Source organism: Durio zibethinus, chromosome 2 (genome assembly GCF_047325235.1).
Source record: "Durio zibethinus cultivar Kanyao isolate XHJ-2024 chromosome 2, ASM4732523v1, whole genome shotgun sequence".
Lineage (NCBI taxonomy): Eukaryota > Viridiplantae > Streptophyta > Magnoliopsida > Malvales > Malvaceae > Durio > Durio zibethinus.
In genome coordinates, this window is record NC_143163.1 from 6918158 (window position 1) to 6940829 (window position 22672).

The 22672-nt window shown below is 28.5% G+C and overlaps 1 protein-coding gene across 6 annotated transcripts; it reads right to left on the reverse strand.

The window, feature by feature from the left end:
- Positions 1 to 1862: 1862 nt before the first annotated feature.
- LOC111309127 (BRASSINOSTEROID INSENSITIVE 1-associated receptor kinase 1-like) lies at positions 1863 to 10144 on the reverse strand. 6 transcript variants are annotated; one of them, XM_022908021.2, is made up of 12 exons: positions 9628 to 10143; positions 8908 to 9040; positions 8739 to 8810; positions 8084 to 8227; positions 7053 to 7196; positions 5349 to 5420; positions 5178 to 5249; positions 4963 to 5039; positions 4366 to 4491; positions 3943 to 4284; positions 3257 to 3557; positions 1863 to 2553 (listed from the first exon to the last, which is right to left on the reverse strand). In XM_022908021.2, exons 1-12 carry the CDS (start codon positions 9704 to 9706, stop codon positions 2550 to 2552), a joined length of 1566 nt encoding a protein of 521 aa, XP_022763756.1. In that variant the 5' UTR covers positions 9707 to 10143; the 3' UTR covers positions 1863 to 2549. The 6 variants fall into 6 exon arrangements, with proteins under 6 accessions (XP_022763756.1, XP_022763753.1, XP_022763751.2 ...); XM_022908018.2 differs by having other exon boundaries at positions 1863 to 2570; positions 3163 to 3557; positions 9628 to 10140; XM_022908016.2 differs by having other exon boundaries at positions 3163 to 3557; positions 9628 to 10138.
- Positions 10145 to 22672: the final 12528 nt, after the last annotated feature.

The following is a 22672-nucleotide window of genomic DNA, read 5'->3' on the forward strand; positions in this document are numbered from 1 at the left end:
TATGCACCGATTATTTAGTTAAATTTGTTGATATGCATATGTAAATAATTGAGTATACAATAATATAAGTAGATGATAAAATTTAATTCAACCTAATTTATCGTTGATCTTAAGTTTAAAATTCTACTCAAGATTATGAAAAGTCAAAATTTAAAATAATTTAAATACTAGATACACAATTAAATAACAATTTATCAAATGAATTTCTTTAATGAAAACTTTTAACTTTTAAGTTTAGTTAAATTATAATTTATAATAATAATTTTATATTAAATGCAATAGTGATAATTAATTTAATGAATTTTAATTCTTTTAAACAAATATCATCTAATATGGTAACCTTAATTTTTCAACTGATATAATGAAGAAAATAAATGAGTATACAATATCTTTTTCAATAAAAAAGTTTCAAATTAATCCTAAAAAAAAATTTGAAATCAATATATTTGTATATTCTTAATTGAAATATCATATAACACTAACTTTGCTTGTCATGTGGAGAAAATAGAACTATTCATAGTCAATTAATTTTTTGTCTCATTTTTTTTCCTTAAGATAAATTTCCGTTGGTAGTTATATCCATTGAATGTAATTGTACATTCTACCACTTTAAAATTTAAAATACATAATTTTAAAAAATAGAATGAAATAAATTCCTAACCTTGATACTTGTTATGTTTTTTTCTTAAGAAATTTTTAATTCTTATAATAACAAACTTGTTATGTAGCATCTATACAATTTATAATGATTCTATTTTTAGCATTGACAACATAAATTTTCATAAATAAATGTAACTTTGGCATGAATACATTTAAAAATGGTTCTAATGAATTTTGTCACACTTTGAAAGAATTTTACAAAAAATAATTAAACTTACTTCACTTGATAATTTTTTACAAAATAATTCATATTAGGTCATTCAATACCAAAAAAGCAAATAGTTAAATACAATTGACAAAGATTAAATCATCTTGAAATAGAAATTAATGAAAGTGAATAATTTTTATGGCGGTTTTGTCTTGAGCAAGTAATAGCTCCACCACTTCCTTAATCATTTAATTTTACATGTGAGATGTCCGGTTGAAGTGTTTCAAAAATCACATAGTGCTAATTGTTGGTAAAGAGTGTGCAATTAATTTATATTTGATTTGATATTTGTTTTTGTTCATAATAATAAGAATTATAAATTCTAGAGAAAAAAATACAAAAGAGAATTTAATTATAAAGGTTAGACTAAATTATAAGAATGATATAATTAAAAAATTATTTTAAATGAACAAAAAGGATTTAATTATATTATGGTGATCAACTCATACAACATACAAATAATAAAATCATTAATATGCATATATGATTCAATGAATTATGATTATTTTTAATAATGATTATTAAGGGTATTTTAGTTAAGTACTTTTAGCACTTTTTGAGTTTAATTATAAAAAAAGAGTTTAATAATAAAAAAGAAAATTCATTTAATGTAAAATTTATAAAAATTTACTAAAGGCGTTTAAAATTTAAATAAAAATTTTATGTAATTTAATATCACATAAACTCTATTTTAAATTTTAATTAATTAAATTAAACTTAAATAAATTAATAAAAACTGTATGTTTAAAGATAAATTTGTTAATTTAAAAATTCAAAAAATACTTAGATCAATGACTTTTAACAGTTTTAAAATTTACATTTTTACATACAAAAAGATAGATAAATCATCATCTTGATATATAATTATTATCTAAAAATAATAAATTTTATATCAATCTAATATATTTTTCACTGAAACAAAGTTTAAATGTTATAAAGTTTAAATATTTTTTTGGCCACTCAGTTAATTTTAAAAATTTGTACAACATACAAATACATATTCAATATAATTATTTTCTATAAATAAATGTTCAAGTGCGACTTATGTGACTACAACAATCCCCGCTTACAGATTAAAAAAAAAAAATGAAGAGGCTTTTTTCCCTCACCACGGGCCTTTTCGTAAAGGTTGACTCTTGTTCTTTTTGAAAGTAAGCTGTAAGTCAGGAAATGGTCGAAAATAGTTTACTGTAGTATATAAATTACAAAAACAGGATAAATGGGGCCAAAAAAGAAACCAAAATGAAAAACTACATGCGCAAATGTGAACAATGCGAATCTAAAATACAAAACCAACCCTGCCTGAAGACCTATTTGCAGAAGTGGTCATCTAGGAGGGATGTGAGATGTTGAGTCTGAAATTATCCAATTAGTATTCAGGCGGTTGGGTACTCATGGCTGAACATTTCTTCCTCCTCCCACTCTTCCCATCTTTCAGCCAAGCCGTTATGGTTAAGCTCTTGGCCAAACATTTCTTCTTTCTGCCACTCTTCCCATCTTTCAACCAAGCCATCAACCTCCAGCATCATGATGACTTCAGACATCTTAGGTCGTTTCATTGGGGAGCCCTGAGTGCACAAAAGAGCCACCTGGATTAGCTGTTCCACTTCTTCGACTATGTAATTACCCTCAAGATCCAAATCAACCAGCCTTTCCAACCTCCTGTCTTTCACATGCCCTTTTACCTGATATTTCAGCATCGCTGTCAAGTTGAAGGGGAAAAAAAAGAAACAGAAACCATTTGTACCATTGATAAGCTTCACTTGAATTTGACATAATTGCGGTTGACAAAGATGTGAATCTTAATGGCATAAAAAAAAAAATGCAGCAAAGATCAATGTCAAGATTGTAGTAGTTAATTACATAGGCATCCAAAAACCATTTGTTTTAAACCAACTTCATTTAAAAACAAGCATACCCAAAATTAGTGAACAGAAAGGATCTTAGGAACCCCCACGTATCTTGACTGCTAGCAACTTCAAGAAGAGAAAAGATAGCATCACCCAACAACTATTTTATATTTTCTTTTTCCCTCTTCACCTTGTAGAGAAAACAATTTCAAGTTTCAACTATTTCTACTTTTCTGCTTTTGCATTTTCACCTTGCAAGGAAAATAAAATAGAGCTTCACTGTGTTATAAGGGTAGTTCTGCTATACTGTACTTTTATCTGTTGCTTTTGGCCAACCAAGTGAAACAAGAATTGAATAATTCCAACACTAGACAAGAATGACAAAAGTCAAACTGTGAAATGCACCACGATTGAGACACATGTAATAGGAAAAACAGTATATACCCAGTCAAGCAACATGACATCTTCATCATTTGCAAGCCGAGCAAGATTGAAAGCCTTCTGTCCTGTAAGGAGTTCAAGAAGCATAACACCATACCCAAAAACATCAGTTTTCTCTGATGACTTTCCAGTTGATAGGTATTCAGGAGCTATATGACCAATTGTGCCACGAACAGCAGTTGTCACATGAGTATCTTTATAGTCCATCAGTTTGGCCAGCCCAAAGTCTCGAACTACTGCTTCAAATTCCTCATCCAACAATATTTTTGCAGCCTTCACATCACAGTGTATAATCTTAGGATCACAATGATCATGCAAATATGCAAGCCCCCTTGCAGCTCCCACTGCAATCCGTTTCCTTATAGCCCAATCAAGTGGTGATTGAGACTCCGGACGCCCTAGAGAATGTAAAAATCAGATGAGCAGATGGTCCATTGTAACAAGAAGAGATCACAAAGTATTTGGATTCCATGAATTTCTCAAAATTCCACTTGAATTCAAAGACAATCCACATTTACCAAATGTATGAAATTATCAGAAGAAAGTCAAAATGTTTTAGAACGAGACTATGATATGTGATCGGTGGTTCAAAATTTCTTATCAAACTACAGAAACAATAGAGCAGATATTGATATATGAAGCTCACACAAGAATAAATAGTTTACATCTGAAATGAATTGGTAACCAGAAGAAAACATATAAAATAAATAACACATAATATAAATGCAATGCATAAACAGGAAACATGACAAATGAAATAAATAAGGAAACAAGAGCCGCTACCTCTTAAACAGGTTTCAACACTACCATTAACCATAAAGGGATAGACTAGCAGCCATTCTGTAGGGGTCATGCAAAAGCCACGGAGACGTAGCAAATTCCGATGCACAGCCATACTTATCATTTCTACCTCTTTTTGGAACAGCAACTCTCCACCTGGAGTACGGTCATCTTTAAATCTTTTTACTGCCACTACAGAACCATCAGCTAAGCGACCTTTGTAAACTTCACCAAAACCACCTCTACCCAGAATGTTTTTGTTGCTAAAGTTATCTGTTGCCACTTGTAGTTCACGCAAAGAAAACCTTTGAAGTTTTCCCAAATGAACTTCTAGGACCTCCTCAGCTATAAAGAAAATTAGAAAAATGAAGACATGCATACAACGGCATAGTATCAATTAAAACTATCTTTTGAAAAATCACTAACCAGGTACATTAAAGAAATGATCCTGTGGTTTCCTTCTATGCCTCCAAGCAAGTAAAATTGCAGAAGCAGAAAAAAGCAGGCTAGCTCCAGCAGCAACTCCACCAATAGCACCATTGGCACTATTACCTGCCAGTATAAGTTAGATAAATATAGATACTGCCAAGACACCTGTAACACCAATGCTCATAACTATTACTAACATTTTCAGCTGGTAATAACACCAATGCAGGAGGCAACATTTCAACTGAGAGAACTTCTGGACTGGGGGTATTAGAGGTGGAGCTCATGTTCTAGCCCACTAAGGAACCTAAAGCCGTTCCTAGGAACATCATCAGATTTTAGATCTGAACTCAAAGGTAAATTCTTAAAAAACAGACCCAGATATAAGGAAGTTCAGGATGTAATATACTCAACCTACAGCAATTCTTAGTATGTTACAGAAACATGGTAATACCAAAACAGTTGTTAATGCAAAGGAGAATTCCATGGAATACCTCAAGAAAAAGAAGAAATACTAATAAAAGAGAAGCAGGCCCCAAAGTTAGGCACAGTTTAGAGTTATTAGCAGTGATAATAATAATAAAATCAATAAAAAACCTGATGGAGTTGGAGCTGTAGGTGAGATAGGAGGTGGTGGAGCAGGTAGAAGATTATTCAGTCGATTATTAACAAAACTGAGAAAAAAAGATGCAGCAATTTAAGACACAGGCCTGAGAGTATTAAAGATAAAAAAATGGGAAAAAGCAGTGGTGGTGAGCGTCAGGAGTCGGGTGATAGGGTGAGAGCAAAATGAGATAGAATAGGCAAAAAACCTGATAGGTGTAAGTACTGAAAAGGAACCATTAACTGGAATATCACCTACTAGCTGATTGTCTGAAAGATCCCTGTGTCACATAATATAACATCTCACACAATTAATATGTTGTTCTAGAAGTTAAGGTTGAACTGGCTAATGCAAAAAAAAATCTGACAGCACCACTCACAGCACTTGCAGTGACTTAAGAGTAGTTAAGGACCTAGGAATTTGTCCAGACAATTTGTTGTTGTTGAGACGCCTATTCCACAGAAAGAAAGCATTAATTATATTGCATATTGATGAGATGATCAGATACGTAACAGATAAAAACTCATGCTTAGTGAATAATATTAGCACAGATATAATTAAAAGAAAAAGTCTATGGCACTTAAGAAACCATTTCTATATCTATATAGCCCATATCACCTAAGAATAACTGGCCCAACAACCTTTTAACCTAAACCATGTGGCCCCCCAAAGCTTAAGCTCCAGTAGCTAATAATAATTGACTTGGATCCCTATATGGGTTTTAATAATGACACTCACATCAGATGTAGTAAGGGTATCACAGCCCAACCACTAAAATTCTTGATGTCCACGTCAAGGCAACACATCATGATCACAATTAACACCCACTCCACAATACCAAGATCTCACTAGTGCAAAATGAGAGCCCACAACGGGCTAGTTTTTGTGAGTTATGATCCACTGTGAGCCAGAATGCCAAAAAGCATCTTACAAGCGTAGGTATAAACATATACCCAACGAGGTATTTGGGGGATTACAATGTCATCACCTAGAATTCACTCAGTTTAATGTTTTCCTCCTGTTGGTTGTTACACTTGATGTCCAAACAAGATCGTGAATAAAGAAGAGAAGAAAAGAATACAGTACAGAACTTCGGAGTTAACACCAACAACCACAGTGGAAGGGATTTGGTATTTTGGACCTTAGCTAGTCTTTGGTACCATGATGGTCCATTTGTAAGTTCGTTAGATAAAAGTTATCCTTTCTGGAAGCTCACAACTAAACAATGGGTTTTTCAGCAATCAAAATGTCCTCTCAGTTCAGTGTCATTGGTAGTTTTAGGTTTTTATTCCTAATCTAATAATTTTAGCTGTCCTAATCCAATTATGATTAGCTAAGTCCATGCAAATACATATTTTTATCCCCTTTTTTTTAGATTTAGTAGACTTCTATAATGATGCATACTGATAAATTCTTGGAGGGCTCTAAAGTTGTGAAATTAAGATTCCATTTGATTGATATTTTTGCTATTCGCTTTTTATTTTTTAAAAATTTCTAACCAAATGCAAACGATAAAACGCAATATTATAATAGATTTTAAATGGACAAAATAGCTTAAAATGTGAAACCAATTATAATATTATCGGTCTATATAGAAGTAGGATCATGCATTTTGTCATCTACAAGATCTATATACTTTGTCTACAATCCTTCAAATTTTTAATCGCTTTTGCATCTAAATGAGCTTTTGGATTTTTTAAAGCAAATAGCAAAAAAGCTAACTGAACGAAGCCTAAATAATTCCTTGTTCTTCTCTGTATTGCTAAAATGTTCTGAGTTGGGGGAAGGGTTGAAAGACATGCACTAAATTACAGTATCCCAATAGGTTTACCTCTTATCCACTCTGTCCTATAAAAACCTACTAAAAGAACATTCTGCATGTGTAGGAAGAGAAGAGGAAATACATAACATATTATAAAGCACATACATTTCTACTAATAAAACCATTTACCAATCCAATTCAGCAAGCAATATATCAACATGTAAAAGCTGTCTAGATATACTAAAACAGATATAACTAGAAAGCAAGAGAACAAAGAAATTAGATAAATTAACCACATAAAAATGTAAAATGTGTTCGTACAGGGTATGTAGTTTTGGAAGCTTGCCCAGAGTAGTTGGAATGTTCCCGGTTAAAGCATTCCAGGAAAGATCCAAGCTCACCAAGTTTATCAAATTTCCAAGCTCCTCTGGGGTTATTCCAGATATGTTATTGTTATAAAGCCTCCTGTCATGAAAAATTGACTTAATAATTCTTGGACAAAGTCACAAAGCTAGTTCAATAGAAGCACATAATTCAAGTATCTTTGTATGAAATGTGCAACCAAATCAAATGGAATGCAACCATCTTCATGATTAAGCATAAGCAATAAAAACCAGTGCATAGCAAAAAAAGCACACAAAATCTGTGCTCTCAAATATTTTTACTTTTTCTAAGGTTGAGTGCCAGAATTTCACCATGAGTTTAAACTCAGGTATTTTTCTAGCAAGTTATGATTATTCGATATTACACAGTTACAAATTTAAGAAAAATGATTCCCAATGAAACTTATCTACTACAACCAAGTATTGGGAAAGAATCTAAAGGAATCCCTAAACAATAAAAAAAGTCAATTAATTATTTGGCAAAGCATCATTTTGTCATCTAAAAGAACTATATATTTTGTCTACAATCCTTCAAATTTTTATTTGCTTTTGCATCTAAATGCTCTTTTTGCTTTTTTAAAGCAAATAGCCAAAAAGACAACTAAACGGAGCCTAAATAATTCCTTCTTCTTCTCTGTATTGCTAAAATGTTCTGAGTTGGGGGAAGGGTTGTAAGACATGAACTAAATTTCAGTATCCCAATAGATTTACCTACCATCCATTCTTGTCCTGTAAAAACCTACTAAAAGAACATTCTGCATGCGTAGGAAGAGAAGAGGAAATACATAACATAACATATTATAAAGCACATACATTTCTAATAATAAAACCATTTACCAATCCAATTCAGCAAGCAATATATCAACACGTAAAAGCTGTCTAGATATACTAAAACACATACGACTAGAAAGCAAGAGAACAAAGAAATTAGATAAATTAACCACATAAAAATGTAAAATGTGTTCATACAGGATACGTAGTTTTGGAAGCTTGCCCAGAGTAGTTGGAATGTTCCCGGTTAAAGCATTCAAGGAAAGATCCAAGCTCACCAAGTTTATCAAATTTCCAAGCTCCTCTGGGATTATTCCAGATATGTTATTGCCATAAAGCCCCCTGTCATAAAAAATTGACTTAGTAATTCTTGGACAAAGTCACAAAGGTAGTTCAATAGAAGCACATAATTCAAGTATTTGTATGAAATGTGCAACCAAATCCAATGGAATGCAACCATCTTCATGATTAAGCATAACCAATAAAAACCAGTGCATAGCGAAAAAAGCACACAAAATTTGTGCTCTAAAATATTTTTATTTTTTCTAAGGTTGAGTGCTGGAGTTTCACCCGGAGTTTAAACTCAGGTATTTTTCTAACAAGATATGATTATTCGATTTTATACAGTTACAAATTTAAGAAAAATGATTTCCAATGAAACTTATCTACTACAACCAAATCTTGGAAAAGAATCTAAAGGAAGCCCTAAATAATAAAAAAAGTCATTAATTATTTGGCAAAGCATGCTGCTGTTCTGTTTTTCCTTTATTTATTTATTTATCTTTTGCTGCTTAAAAGAATTCTAACAATGTGGAGCAGCATGTAATCACCAGGGCAAAAGCTATCCACTTACAGATACTGCAAATTCATAAGCTGCCCGATCTGTGGAACCAATTGACCAGATAGACCCGCATTCCCAAGATCACTAAATTGACAAAGGAAAAGCATTTATTAAGCCAAACTAGAAACTCGAAAGTAACATCAACTGCAGTAGCAAAAAGGTATATTATAAGAAAACTTACACTCTTGTTACACTTTTTTCACTATTACACGTGACATGAAACCATGTGCAAGGATTAACAAGGGTTGAGTCCCAACTTTGCAACACATTATTTGGGTCAATCAAATTGGCCTTCAAAGCATTCAAAGCATCACCTGTTTCATTACATAAACCGAAAACTCCAATGGAGATCAAATCATATTATGAAACTATTTAAACAGTTGGGATGGGCCAAAACTCAACCATAAGTTGGAAGGTTCATCACAATAAACATAATACTATCCAGACGTCAGACATTGATGAAGAAAAAGCATTGGTTAATTTCACCTAACTGAATATGGAGAATTAGAACGTAAATCATATCCAAAATTTTTGCAGAAATTAATCATTACGAAGCGTGCAACTATCCCTTCAGTCATGTCACTTAGTGCACTGAGGCTAATTGAAATTTAAAACAAGCAGTCAAGCCTCATGCCACTTCTAAACCAATCCAAAATTGCTACTAATTTCTTCTAATTTGAATCTCATAAAAAAATCAGAATACAAAAATAAAAAAATAAAAAATGAAAAAATTGTATAAAATAATTTCATCATTCCAAGATATATAATTTTTATTTAAATTATATCACATAATCATATTATTAAAAAAATTATAATAAATTATAATTTTTTTAATAATATGATTATATAAACTCAATTGTTTCATTCAATCTTTTACCCAAAAAAAAAAAATATAACGAACCTTCCGCATTTCCCGCAACTCTGAAAACCAAATACAACACCAAAATCAACCATGAACAAACGGAGATGAATCGCTCCATCAATTTTTTTCCACTTTTGATTTGAAGAGTTAAATCCCCAAAATCGTCATCAATCTTCCACTTTGACGAATCGTTGACCCATCAATTCGGTCTAAAACGGGCATCCGAAATCACACACATATTGGTCGTTGACCGAGTCAAGGAGCAAAAAAACAAAACGAAAACAAACAATAAACTTCGAAAAGACTCTTCTCTGAACAAAAAAGCCAAGTGTAAAAGGAAAAAAAAGATCGTTCCATCAAAGATTCCAGAAAATTCTTGGCTGTCTTTTTTTCTCTCTCTTTGTCTGACATAACAAAATTATCTTCTTCTTTTTTTTATTTTCTCTCTGAATTTTGGAGGAAATTGGAGAGAGAGATTGTGTTTGGTAAGGGGCAAAGAAGGAAAAAGAAGGGAAGGGAGGAATGTGAGGGGTTTTCTGTTTTTGGGGTAGAGTTTTTTCAACTACGAAAATGCTAGATTAGAACAGAGTTTTTTTTTTTTTTTTTTTTTTTTTCTCTTTCTTTCTGGAATTTTATTTTTATTTATCAATTTTATTGTTAAATTTACATAATTAAAAAAATAACAAATGAGAGATAAAAAAAATAAATGAAGGTAATACGTGAATATTTTAATTGATTTTATTTTTTTATAAAATTTATTTAATTAAAAAAAAGTACAAAAACAAAAAAAAATAAAAAATAATAAAAGTTTATAAATGGTGCCAGAACATTCTAATTTAAAATATATATAATAATAATATACATATATATATATATATACACATAAAAATAATTGAGAAAAAGTATCCTAACACGTTTCCATGATCTCGTTTTTTTTCAAAAAAAGAAAAACCTAAATTTCGTCTCAACTCGGTTTTTGATTAAAAAGATTATTCTTTTATCGGGTTAAAATAAATCAAAATTTATTGAATTAGAATTATTTTAGTGTATTCTTCGAAGAACATATTTTTTTAAAAATTTATTTAATTAAAAATTGAATGTCCCACATAACCATTTCTATTGCCCTCTTTTTTTTTTCATAAAATTAATTTAACTTAAAAAATCATAAAAACAAAAGAAAAACGTAAAAGAAAAAATAAAAATAAAGTAAAAAATAAAAATAAAAAATGAAAATAAAATAAAACTCACTGGGTTAGAACATGACATTTTATTTAAGTTTAAAATGTTAATATATTAAATTAAGATATTAAAAATTAATCCAATTAATTAAAAATAAAAAAATTTAGGAAAAAAGAAACAAACAAATAAAAGAGAAAAAATCAAAAGAAATAAAAAAAATAGAGATTATCATACTGTTGTATAAACATCCAAATCGAGCTAAAAATATTAATATCTTAAAGTAAGATATAAAATAATAACTTAATTAATAAAATACATACATATAAATATAAAATTAAATAGATAATGAAATATAGATAAAAAATATTTTTTTAATCAATAATATCAAATGAAAATCACTAAAAAATTTCATAATATTAAAAAATATTTATCAAATATTAAAAAAATAAATAAATGACTTAACACATGATATATTTTAAGAATCAAGTGAGTCATACAAAAAATTTTAAAATCATTAAAATATTTATTAAATATATAAAAATAATAAAAAAATGTAAAAAAGTAAAAAAAAAAAAACAAATACATGATATAACTTTCATATCATGTGAGTTCATAAAAAAATTTAAAATCTAAAAAAATATTTATAAAAATGTAAAAAAAAAAAAAAAAACAAAAGAAAAAAAGGTAAAAAAGAAAAATTAGGATAAAGCAAGTCCCACTTTTAAAACTTTAAACGTAATTTTCATAGATGTTATAACGATTAAACACAAGTCTTTAATTGAAAAAAAAAAAATAAAGATATTACAAAATAAACCTATCATTTATACTGTTCTATTATTTCTACCAGAACAGTAGAAACATTTCTTCCTGGCAGCCTGACTAGAACAGTAGTGAAGAGATATTCTTCCCATATCTACTGATCCATATAATATAAACTGCAGTAAAAGGTGTTAGATATACAAGGAAAGCAAAATGAGCAATGGAAATGCAGTATAAAAACACAATGAACAACAAGAACGCTCCATATTTAAGACTTCTTATTGTTTTTCCTTTGGGTGCCTAATTCTCTGTATCGGAACTGTTAGAACTAATTCAAGCTCACGAAGTCACTGATTACTTTTAAAACTAAAATTAAAGCTGAAACCCATTGAACCCAAATTGTCGGGGTTATTACCGATAATAGAGCCTCGTCAGAGTTGACTTTGGTGGTCGCCGAAGCTGGTCTGGTTCTGGTTGGCCATGCGTGGAGAGGAGGCTGCACTGTTTGAGAGAGGAACTACACTCTTCCCTCACAAACTGAAGTTGTAATGTTCAATGTACTAGCATTACATACATGGAGAGGATGAGTGTAGGGACCCTCTCATTTACTTGCAATGTCCCATCCCATTATGGGATCTATACAAGAACAACAACATATCACATTTAATTAATATAACACCACTATAATTATTCATAATTTAACGTTAATTAACCTCTGAATTAATTGACTTTATTTGTCTATAATATAAAATAAAATAAATGCAACAATCTCTCACAACACAAGCCAAATTTGAATATTTTGAAAATATAGCATAACTTATATATACAAAGTTGTACATTTAAAATCCAAATTCGGATACACAAAATGATTGTAATCAAAATTGTCAAATACCAATAAATAGTTGAATCATCATATAACAAAATGAACATTTATAAATATCAAAATACATTATACCAATATAGTTCAAATGTATGGACTTATATGCTCATTACAATCACAAGTATTTATAAGTCTCAAAATGTATTATGTTAATAGGAAACATATATAGATTTGTCTATACTTTACCAACAGTAGTAAGTATTTATGAGCCCTTAAAATACTGAGGATTCAACTATGATTACTGGTAGAAACAAACCTTGAATTTTCATCTTGAGTGTTAGGATAATAAAAATACCATGAACTTAATAAAACCAATGATAGGGAGATCAAAAGTTGTACATACCACACTTATGATGATTTATTATTAATTTATTGATGATTTAATAAAAAATTATCAATGATTAATTAATTTATTATTAAATTATCACTTATTTACAATTAACTTATTAGTAATTATTACTATGTTATTAGTGAGTTATTATTAAGTTATCAATTTATTATTAAATTATTAATAATTTACTATTATATTATTATGTATTTACTACTATATTATCATTGATTTACTGCTTGCTTTTCTATTATTTATCACAAAATTATTATAGATTTTATTACTAAATTATTTATGATTCACTATCAAGTTATTACTGAATTATATTAAATTATCTATGATTTAATATTAAGTTATAACTGATTAACTATTAAGTTATCGATAATTTACTATTAAGTTATATTAATTTACTTTTATATTTTTAATAATTAAGTATTAAATTATCAATTATTTATTACTATGTTATCATTGATTTACCCATAAATTATTTATGTTTTACTATGTACTATCAATTAATTAGTATTAAACATAAACATATTTACTATTAAATTATCAGTAATTTATTATTAAATTATCATTAATTTATCACTAAGTTATCAATAATAAACTACCAAGTTATCATATATTTTATAATAGGTTATCATTGATTTATTGCTATATTGTTTTACAGTTACAACTATATTATAATTGATTTGCTACTAAATTATTATTCATTTATTATTACGTTATTACCGATTTACTACTAAATTATCAATTATTAACTTCTAAATTATCATGTATTTACTATTAAGCTATCACTAATCTACTATTTAGTTATTTTTTATTTAGTATTAAATTATTACCTATTAACATTAAGTTATTGATAATTATTACTAAGTTATATTTGTTACTTTTAAATTTTTAATGATTAATTACTAAATTATCAATTATTTACTACTATATTATCATTGATTTGCGTATATCAAGAAAGAAAATAATCATAATATATGTTAGATGATATAATTTATAAGATACAGAAAAAAATAAAGAAAAAGTTTTAAGTATGGATGCCTCGAAAAGTAACGAGTAAATGCTCTTAATTTGTTATCCGTAGTTTAACACGTAATAATAAGTTAAAATCATAACTTTTTATGCTAATAAAAATATCAAAACTTAAATTAATTAAATATATACAATATATATTAAATCAATATTTTAAAGATATATTAAAAAATTTTTAGTTCATGATAAAATAGTATATATTAAAATAAGCTTTAATGAATATTTAATTGAATTATTAATGTATGTATTTTCATAACTGTTAGTGAAGTATAATTGCATATAAAATATTAAAAAAATTGAAGTGTTATACAACAAAAAAAGTAATAAACTTTATTTTATATTCCTATATTTAAGTATATAATATTGAATAAAAATATAATTATTTATAAGATCAAAGTAATGGAAAATTTTACTAAATAAAATTTATTAAAAATAGACAATGAAATTTAAAAAATTAAATTCACAATAATTACTTTTGTATTTTCCTTCACAAGTTTCTTCTACTAAATGAAAAAAATGATATATTTCTAATTGAATGATATATTTCTTCTACCAAATGAAAAAAATGATATATTTCTTCACAAGTTTGTTTATTATTCATGAATGTATTCATTTATATATATTCATAAATATATTTATTTAATATTTATGAATGAGTTCGTTTAACTTAATTAAACGAGTACGAATAATCTATTATTTAAATGAATGAATATAAACAAACAGAATAATTTTTTTTAACAAACACGAATCGAATATAAATATCTTTAAAAATAAACGAATAAATATAAATATATGTTTATTTATTAATGTCCAGTTCGTTTACAACCTTAGAAGTGTCAAGTGAATATTTTTATCAGTCTCATTTTTTCACAAAATTAATTTAATTGAAAAAATCATTGAGCACTATTATGTAACATTCGAGTTAAATTTCATGCTGATGTAAAATTGATCTAACGATGAATTTTAAAAAAAGAAAAAAAATTATAAAAAGAAAAAAATTGGTAAAATGGGTCCCGTCTAAAAATTTGAAAATTTGAAAAATATATTTATAAAATTTAAAAAAAATCTGAATAAATAAATAGAAAAAGGAAAAAACGGCAAGAAGATAAGTTGTGCCACGTGGGAAGAAAAGGGAAACATTTGAAAATTTGAAAAATATATTTATAAAATTTTTAAAAAATCTGAATAAAAAAATAGAAAAAGGAAAAAACGGCAAGAAGATAAGTTGTGCCACGTGGGAAGAAAAGGGAAACAATGTGGCTGGTAAATTGGCAAATTAAGTGATCCAAGAAAATGAATGACTATTATGATCCAGTTCTAACTAAAAGGGCTTTACAGGTGAGATGGTTTCATCTAACCGCAGTTAGGCTTTTCTTCATCACTTAAAAGAAATTCGGACCGTTCCAGCTCCAAGCCTAAGACTTTTAGGAGCCTTTGCTTACTTAGACCATATAAAAAAAAGACTATCAGCTGGGGAATTTAGAGCTGCAGAGGCCCATTGGGCAGTGGTCAGCCTTGGGTCCTTAGAACTTTCTCAACTCTCTTTCGTTCACGGGGAATCAGGGGAATGTACCTGCAGTGGTCTCTGATAAATGTAGTTTTATCTGTTCACACTTCATATACGGGAAGATTCTCTTTTCTTGATTAGGGTTAGACCTCACTCCTATATCTACTCCACCATCCCCCAAAAGATAATGGGAAGGGTCTTGAAGGGCTATACCACCAATGAATCCACCATAATCCCACCGGATTTTATAATTTGTACTACTACTAGAATATAAATGTTTCTCCAGGGTTTTGTCATGATGTTTACATCATAAATAGAGCAGATAAACTCCCATGATGTATCAGTCACAGGTTCATTAGAAGCAACTAGGAATGATAGGAAAAATCCCAAAGTCCCACAATATCAACTAAGTGGGAGCCCCCACAAGGCGGAAAGAAAAAAACTGGTGGGGGCTATGAGACAGCTGATCAAGTAGCAGTGTAGCTTCATTGCCAAGTCAGTAATTATGTATTGGACTATAGCCAACAGCCAGGCACACACTCGGGGGACACAGACAAAATAGTCCTACCCTTGTGAATTAATCTGAGTCATGAATTCAGGCTCTCGTGATCTCTCTTTTTCTACATATTTTTCAAATCCTTTAGCGTTATTATTCTTCAATGCATCCACATAAAGCTTAGGATAGGGTCAAGAAAAAGAAAAAGAAAAAGAAAAAGAAAAAAGAAAAGAAAAAGAAAAAGAAAAGGAAAATAGAGACTGACCAACCACCACCACAAATGCCCAACGTACAATGATTTTGCCATTGGTTAGATGATTACTTCGTGAATGGGAATCAATCAATGTTGCCCATGTGAGTTTTAGTTGCCTTTTGGGCTTAGGAGAGAAATGGAAACATCCTAATTACCTTTCCATGCTTAACAAGTTTCCAAAATCAGCTTCATCATTAGTGGCCGGAATCTCTAGATCTTGACTTATAAACACCAAAATTTTGTCCCATCATCAAATTTATTCCAAGGCCCCATTTTCTTTTCTATTAATTACTAGTTTTTTCAAACCTAAGCATGATAGTCGTTTTTGTTTTTCTCTCTTCTAATTTCATTAAATTTTTTTTGCATACACATTGCATCAGTATCTGCATTTATAATTAATATTAGTAATACATAATAACATGGAAAGCTTTGTATGTGTTTCAACTATCAAATTGTGAGAAATGCAGGGTTTGGGTAAATATCATTTGTAAATAAAAAAAATTGCATTAAAAAAATTATTAGGCTAGATTTTAGGAGCAAACTGATGATTCGGTATAATTAAAGAGAAATCTTTGTTGAATAAATTATACACATGGCCTTCATATATGTAAACCCTCTCTCATCCTCCAATAAGTTCACTACATTTAATAAAAAAAAAGTGGCTTAAATCATGAAATCGAAATAGTCTTCTTGTTGTCAATAGGGTTGGCTCAATCAAATTCATTCGTCTTGACATAAACGGTTTTAATTTGGATTATTATTGACGTTAATCTGAAAAGTACGATTTTAATAAGATGCTAAAATCTTGACCTAATTAATCAGAGAATTGAGCAACCTAATTGCCCTGAGATTTTTTCACCAAAAAAAAAAAAAACGATGGCTTTTGGTGTGAGGTGATATTTACGTAACACCTTACCTGCTGCTTATAAGCTGTGGCTCAATGATGGTGGTGGGGGTGGGGAGCTGTGGGGTCGTCTTAAATTCAAAATTACCACTAGTAGCATATGATGTATTCTTTTCGGCCCTTATCCAAAAACTTTTCGAAAACCAGAAAAAAAAAAGGCCTCCTACCTGCTTACCCTCCATTATTAAATGGTATCTTTAGATAGCTAAGATGGAGCTGAAAATAGCATAATTATTATAGTTTTTCTATACTCTTTGCTATCGAATTGGTTTGCAAAGGAATCATGAAATGTCAGGCATTTACTTATTCTTGCAGCACAATAAGATATTTTATTATCCCCTTCTTCGTTTTAGTTCCTTTCTGAGGTGGAAAGGGAGAGAGGTTCACACTTCACACATCCATTAATATTTCTAGTAAAAATTACAGTTATGGCTAACCTTTACAATAAATACTTCAACTTGAATAGCAATGGTGAACCATACTCTTTCTTTATCAAGCTTTAATTCGAGCACCAAACAAAATGGCAACTCAATTTCACATGTTTGCACCACTGTTTCTTTTATACATATGTATAAAGAAAATCGAAATCTAAGGACATATTAAAAAAAAGTTGTAAATGTTAAAATTTTTATAACGAAAGTCAAAATATTAAGGGCGATTGTGTGAACAAATTACTACCGTTTCTCATCTGTATTTATCTTTCCCTAAGTTATAAAATTTCTTGCAAATTTTTCCATAAACTATTAGATTTTCACAACTAGCAGAAAATGGCTTTAAATGATTCCAATTAATTAATTAAATAAAGCCATCCAACTGGTTTAATTAATGAAAGTTTTGTCATATATATTCAATGTCACATTCAATTCCAAGTTGTTTCACTTGTTTTTTATATAACAAAAGTGCGCATCACTTTTAGACTTGCTGATCAATTCTTCTTTCCCTTGCAACTTTTTTCTCCTATCATTTACGAATGGTTATATTGTTGTGTTGACAAAGACCATTGTTTGTTTTCTCAAGTCCTCCATGGATGGAATTTCGACCCAAAATCATGTGATAATTGAACAACCACTTCTCCTAATCAATGAGTAGGTTTAACGGAGCAAAGAATCAATGAGAGAGGGTTAAATAAAGTCTAAATAGGGTTAGGAAACTTATCAATAAAATAGTCATTAAAGACAACAGCAACCACATGGGGTTTAAGTCCACATCCTTTCTAGCTAGCTAGCTTGCCGTCTAATCTCAACTTTAAGATGGTGACTTCCATGGCTACAAATCAATGATCATTCTGTTGAGATTTAGCCATCGAATGAATGTTGCCTTGTCATGATATAAAGTCCTCCAGCCGATCAAATCAAGCTGTATGATCATCTTGCATAGAATCAAATTAATGAGCCATATTCTATATATGATCCTAATTATTTTAATTGAAAAGAGATCAAAACTTTCTTGAACTTGATTCCCAAATATTCATAATTAAGTTGGCCATGCATGCAGTTCCGACAGTCTATATAATACTTAATATTTCTTTTCTTTATTTTTCATGAGATTAAATATTGAGGAATCAAAACAGAAGAGAGAAAGGAATAAAAACATAGGAGGAAAAAAACATAACCAATTATAAGGCATCAAATTTAAGATGATCTCCCATCCAAAGCATTAAGCTATACCAAGAAAACTAACCATTACATATGGCAAAAAAAATTTTATCTTTAGAAAACAACCATGCTATAGTGAAAAAATTAGTAAAATAAAAAAAATATATTCACTTGTCAATTCAATTAAACCTGGAAGACGTTATATATATATATATATGAAATCACTATAAACCAAAGTAACACAACTGTCAAAAATGTTTGAATCAAAATAAATACAACAGGATTGGACCAAATCATCATTCAACTCCCAATAATCTGGCAGCAGATTATGCCTTGTGTGATCCATATGCCTATGTACCAAAATATTTAATAAATTAAAGTGTATATATATATATATATATATATATATCATTGTCTGTTTTCATACTTGTAATTAGCCGGAAAAATTATATATATGTTTGATAGATATGCCAATAAAACAAGATATGGCTGCTTTACCTATACTATAATATGGTTGATGAATGTTATAATGAAATCGTTTGTCCTCGAGTAGAGAATGGTTCCCAATACCATTCATTTTTCCTAATACATTTGATTAAGACCCACTATCCATATGGAATATTTCGTCACACTACAATCCTAAGTGAATACTAATTAATTAAACTCAATCAGCTCTATGCATTTTTTAACACTTTACTATATTAAACAAGGCTAAAGTCATATTAAATTTTTTTTATAAAAGAAGCTATAACTTGGAAATATAAAAAAAATGTTAAAATTTAAATTTAGACGTATGCTAAGTGTTATCTGTAAGAATGATTAAATAAATCAATCAGACTAAATTTTAGGTTTTACTATACCAGACTACATTATTTTCCATTTAGACAGCAAATTGAGATATAGAGATCGATAAACAAATGTTAGCATTAATATTAATTAATTTTATGGTTTACCCTTTTAGTAAGTAATTGACTCAAATGACGCTGCATGCTCAATTCATTTATATATGAAAGGAAGAAAAAAACACCAAGGACAAAGTTTGTGAAATATGTCTAAAATGAAAAAACGTAAAGTTTGGAGGAATTGGATATGTACGCCTTTATTTCTCCACCAATCAGGCATTAACCCATTGAAACGATTGGTTGTGTTGATGTAGGCTTAATGTGAACCAGGTTTGCATGACAAGTACGTAATAAAAAGTGCCCAAGCTTTAAGGCCAAAAGATAAATATAATTAAGTGCATGGTGCTAATTGATTTCCAAAGCAAAATAGGACTTGTTGCTACAATTGATCCGGCTTACTTTTACTTTAATATAAGTTGAAACATGCATGATTTAATATTCATGTACGTGCTAGCTAATTTTTGTCTAATGCAAAAAAAACAAAAAAAAATGGGGTCCTTTTAAAGCATATTGTTTGTAGAAAATGGTTATACAGATCTAGTCATCTTGACCCATGCTTGTAGGTATAAATTGATACCTTGATTGGAAAGTTCTTTGCATGCATTTGCAGGACAGTCTGTACATACCTAACAATGGTCCCTTTTTTCAGATGGGAACATACCAACATCTAAAACCCCCTTTTCTTCTTCTTATTATTATTATTCCCTGCTTAACAATATCAGTCCATATATGTCCATATCCAGCAGCAACCTTGTCATTCTTAAAATATTTTTCCTATATTAATTTTTGCGAAATTAAAGAAAAAGTTAACTTTAATTTATTTAATATTAAATTTTATTTTTTTATAAAATTAAAGGTTCATAATTTTTAATATTAAAAAGTAAAAAAAATTATAAAAAAAATAATTTTATAATATAAAAATAAAAATTTTAGATATTAAAAAAATAAAATATAATTTTGAGGCATTTAAAAAAAAGAACAACGAAAATATAACAGGGAAAGTATAATTTATTACTACTTTCCTCCAAATCCAATGAAGTTATACCCTAAATCATAGACCTTAATTAAATCATAACCTTTTCATATAATAATTAACTTTTTTTCAATTAGCTGGAGAGATAATTTGTTTAAAACGTAAGATAGCATATATATATATATATAAATTCATTATGATTCATAATTGGGATTTACTACATTTTTTTTTTTCGTAAGAGCTGCTTGGCGGGAAATCTGGGAGGAATGAATAGAGATAAAAAGTGCCGGCCAAGTTGGAAAATAATATTGAAAAGTTCTACGCTGCATCTGCTCCACAGCTTTGCTCATATGGAATAATCCAGGGAAAATACAATCCCCCCACTGTTAATCTCAATCATCTCTGTAGCCCCCATACATGCATGATGCCTGCTTTCGCATTTTTCCTTTTTTGCTATTGATATTTATTTATTTCCACGAACGAAGGGTCAAAGGCCATTCCACAAGAAATTTTTTAAAAATAATTATAAGTAGTAGCTGCGGTTAATCAAATTGTTGAGCATAAAAAATAATATAAATTATTAATGGTATGATTTATTAATAAAATATTAAATTTAATAATAAAGTTCAAAATTTAACATTTTAAACATAATATATATATATATATATAAATGCTCACTTCAGATTACAATATAGTTAAAAATGAAATTAAATATGAAATCAAAATTAATTGTTTTTTATATGTAAAATTTAAAATATATATATTTAAAATAATCTTTTAAGTAAGGTAAAACATATCATATATTCTAAAAATTACGTACAAAAATTAACATTAATGAAAGACAGTATATAAGATTCGAATCCAAAATTGCATTACCGTTAAGTTAAATGAAGTTTAGGGGTTAACGTCATCGTTGTTTAATTTGAAGCATCCATTAGATTTACGATGCAAACAATTCAAAATACATCCATGAACAATAATATACGTACGCCGGTACGTAGACGTAGCCTTTTGTACCCATCACATGATACTCTCAAAACAAGTTGCAACTTGCAACTTGCAACTTGCAAGGCTCTCCCTTTTAGAACATCCCCACGCGCCCATATCAACACGCGTTTCACGTGCCGTAAACCTTAGTGCCATACACTTATGATCTACCTGTTTCTGCCATACAGCTGGACCCACGTGCCTCCTCTGTTACAAGGCGGGTCCCGCAGTTATTTTTTTTTTAAGTTCGGAGTTTTTTTAAAATATTAAATAATATTTAATAAGAATGAATAAAACGATATTTAAATAAAAATGTGTATTTAAGATATTGTTTTTATTAAATTTGGTAAAAATAGTGTAATAAATTCAAAATATTTAAATAATAATTAAATAATTCTTAACCAGCATGTGTAAACGATTCCTTCCCATTTTCATATAAAATAGAGATATCAAATGGATCGTATTGAATTGATACAATTTAATTAAATGTTAGCAAATATATTAATGAGTCATAATATTATGTTTTTAAATTTTTGATTTAGTAATTAAAAACGTTTGGAAGACATCAAAAATTTAATTTTGAATTAATTTTTTTTATTTGTACTAAAATTTTATCTTCCTAATATCAAAAAAATTGTACCACTATAATATTATTTTTAACAGGTAGCATTGGCTTGATTTAAGTGTCTTAGCTATATATATTACTAATAGATCAAGTGGTAATTTTTTTTTTACTTTTAATAGTTTATTTTTTGATGAGTTTAAATTTATTAGTAATATAGTTTTCAAGAAAAATGAGATATCATATCTCATTTTAAAATTTTAAAATGATACATATATTATTTAAACTTACATATGTATCATATTAAAAAATTTTAAAATTTATTTATTATATGAAAATTTTTTAAATGAGATATCATATCTCATTTTTCTTGAAAACTATAATTTATTTTAATTTATTTATGAAATATTTTAAAAATTATTTTTTATATTAAATAATTTAATATAATATATAAATTTTAAAAATTTTTAATATGAAACATAAATTATGAATTTATTAATTCACTTAATATTTTGAAAATTATTTATCCAATATATGTCATAATTTGTAATTATTTACGTTCATAATAAATATTATATTAATTAGTAAATTAAGAATTCAAATTTTACATTAAAATTTTTAAAAATTTATGTATTATATTAAATATTTTGTAATGATTCAAAGTTACTTTGTGAACATTATACCTTTTGATTTGAGGATCTTTGTAATAAGTAGTTTG

What these genes read in the sequence shown, in the direction of transcription:
- LOC111309127 (XM_022908016.2), bottom strand. Translation starts at nt 9,706, where the DNA reads ATGGAGCGATTCATCTCCGTTTGTTCATGGTTGATTTTGGTGTTGTAT. An exon ending in CTTATGAATTTGCAGTATCT is followed by an intron (nt 8,228 to 8,738) that starts GTAAGTGGATAG and finishes TTTTTATGACAG; the next exon opens with GGGGCTTTATGGCAATAACA. An exon ending in TCAGTACTTACACCTATCAG is followed by an intron (nt 5,040 to 5,177) that starts GTTTTTTGCCTA and finishes TTTTTTTCTCAG; the next exon opens with TTTTGTTAATAATCGACTGA.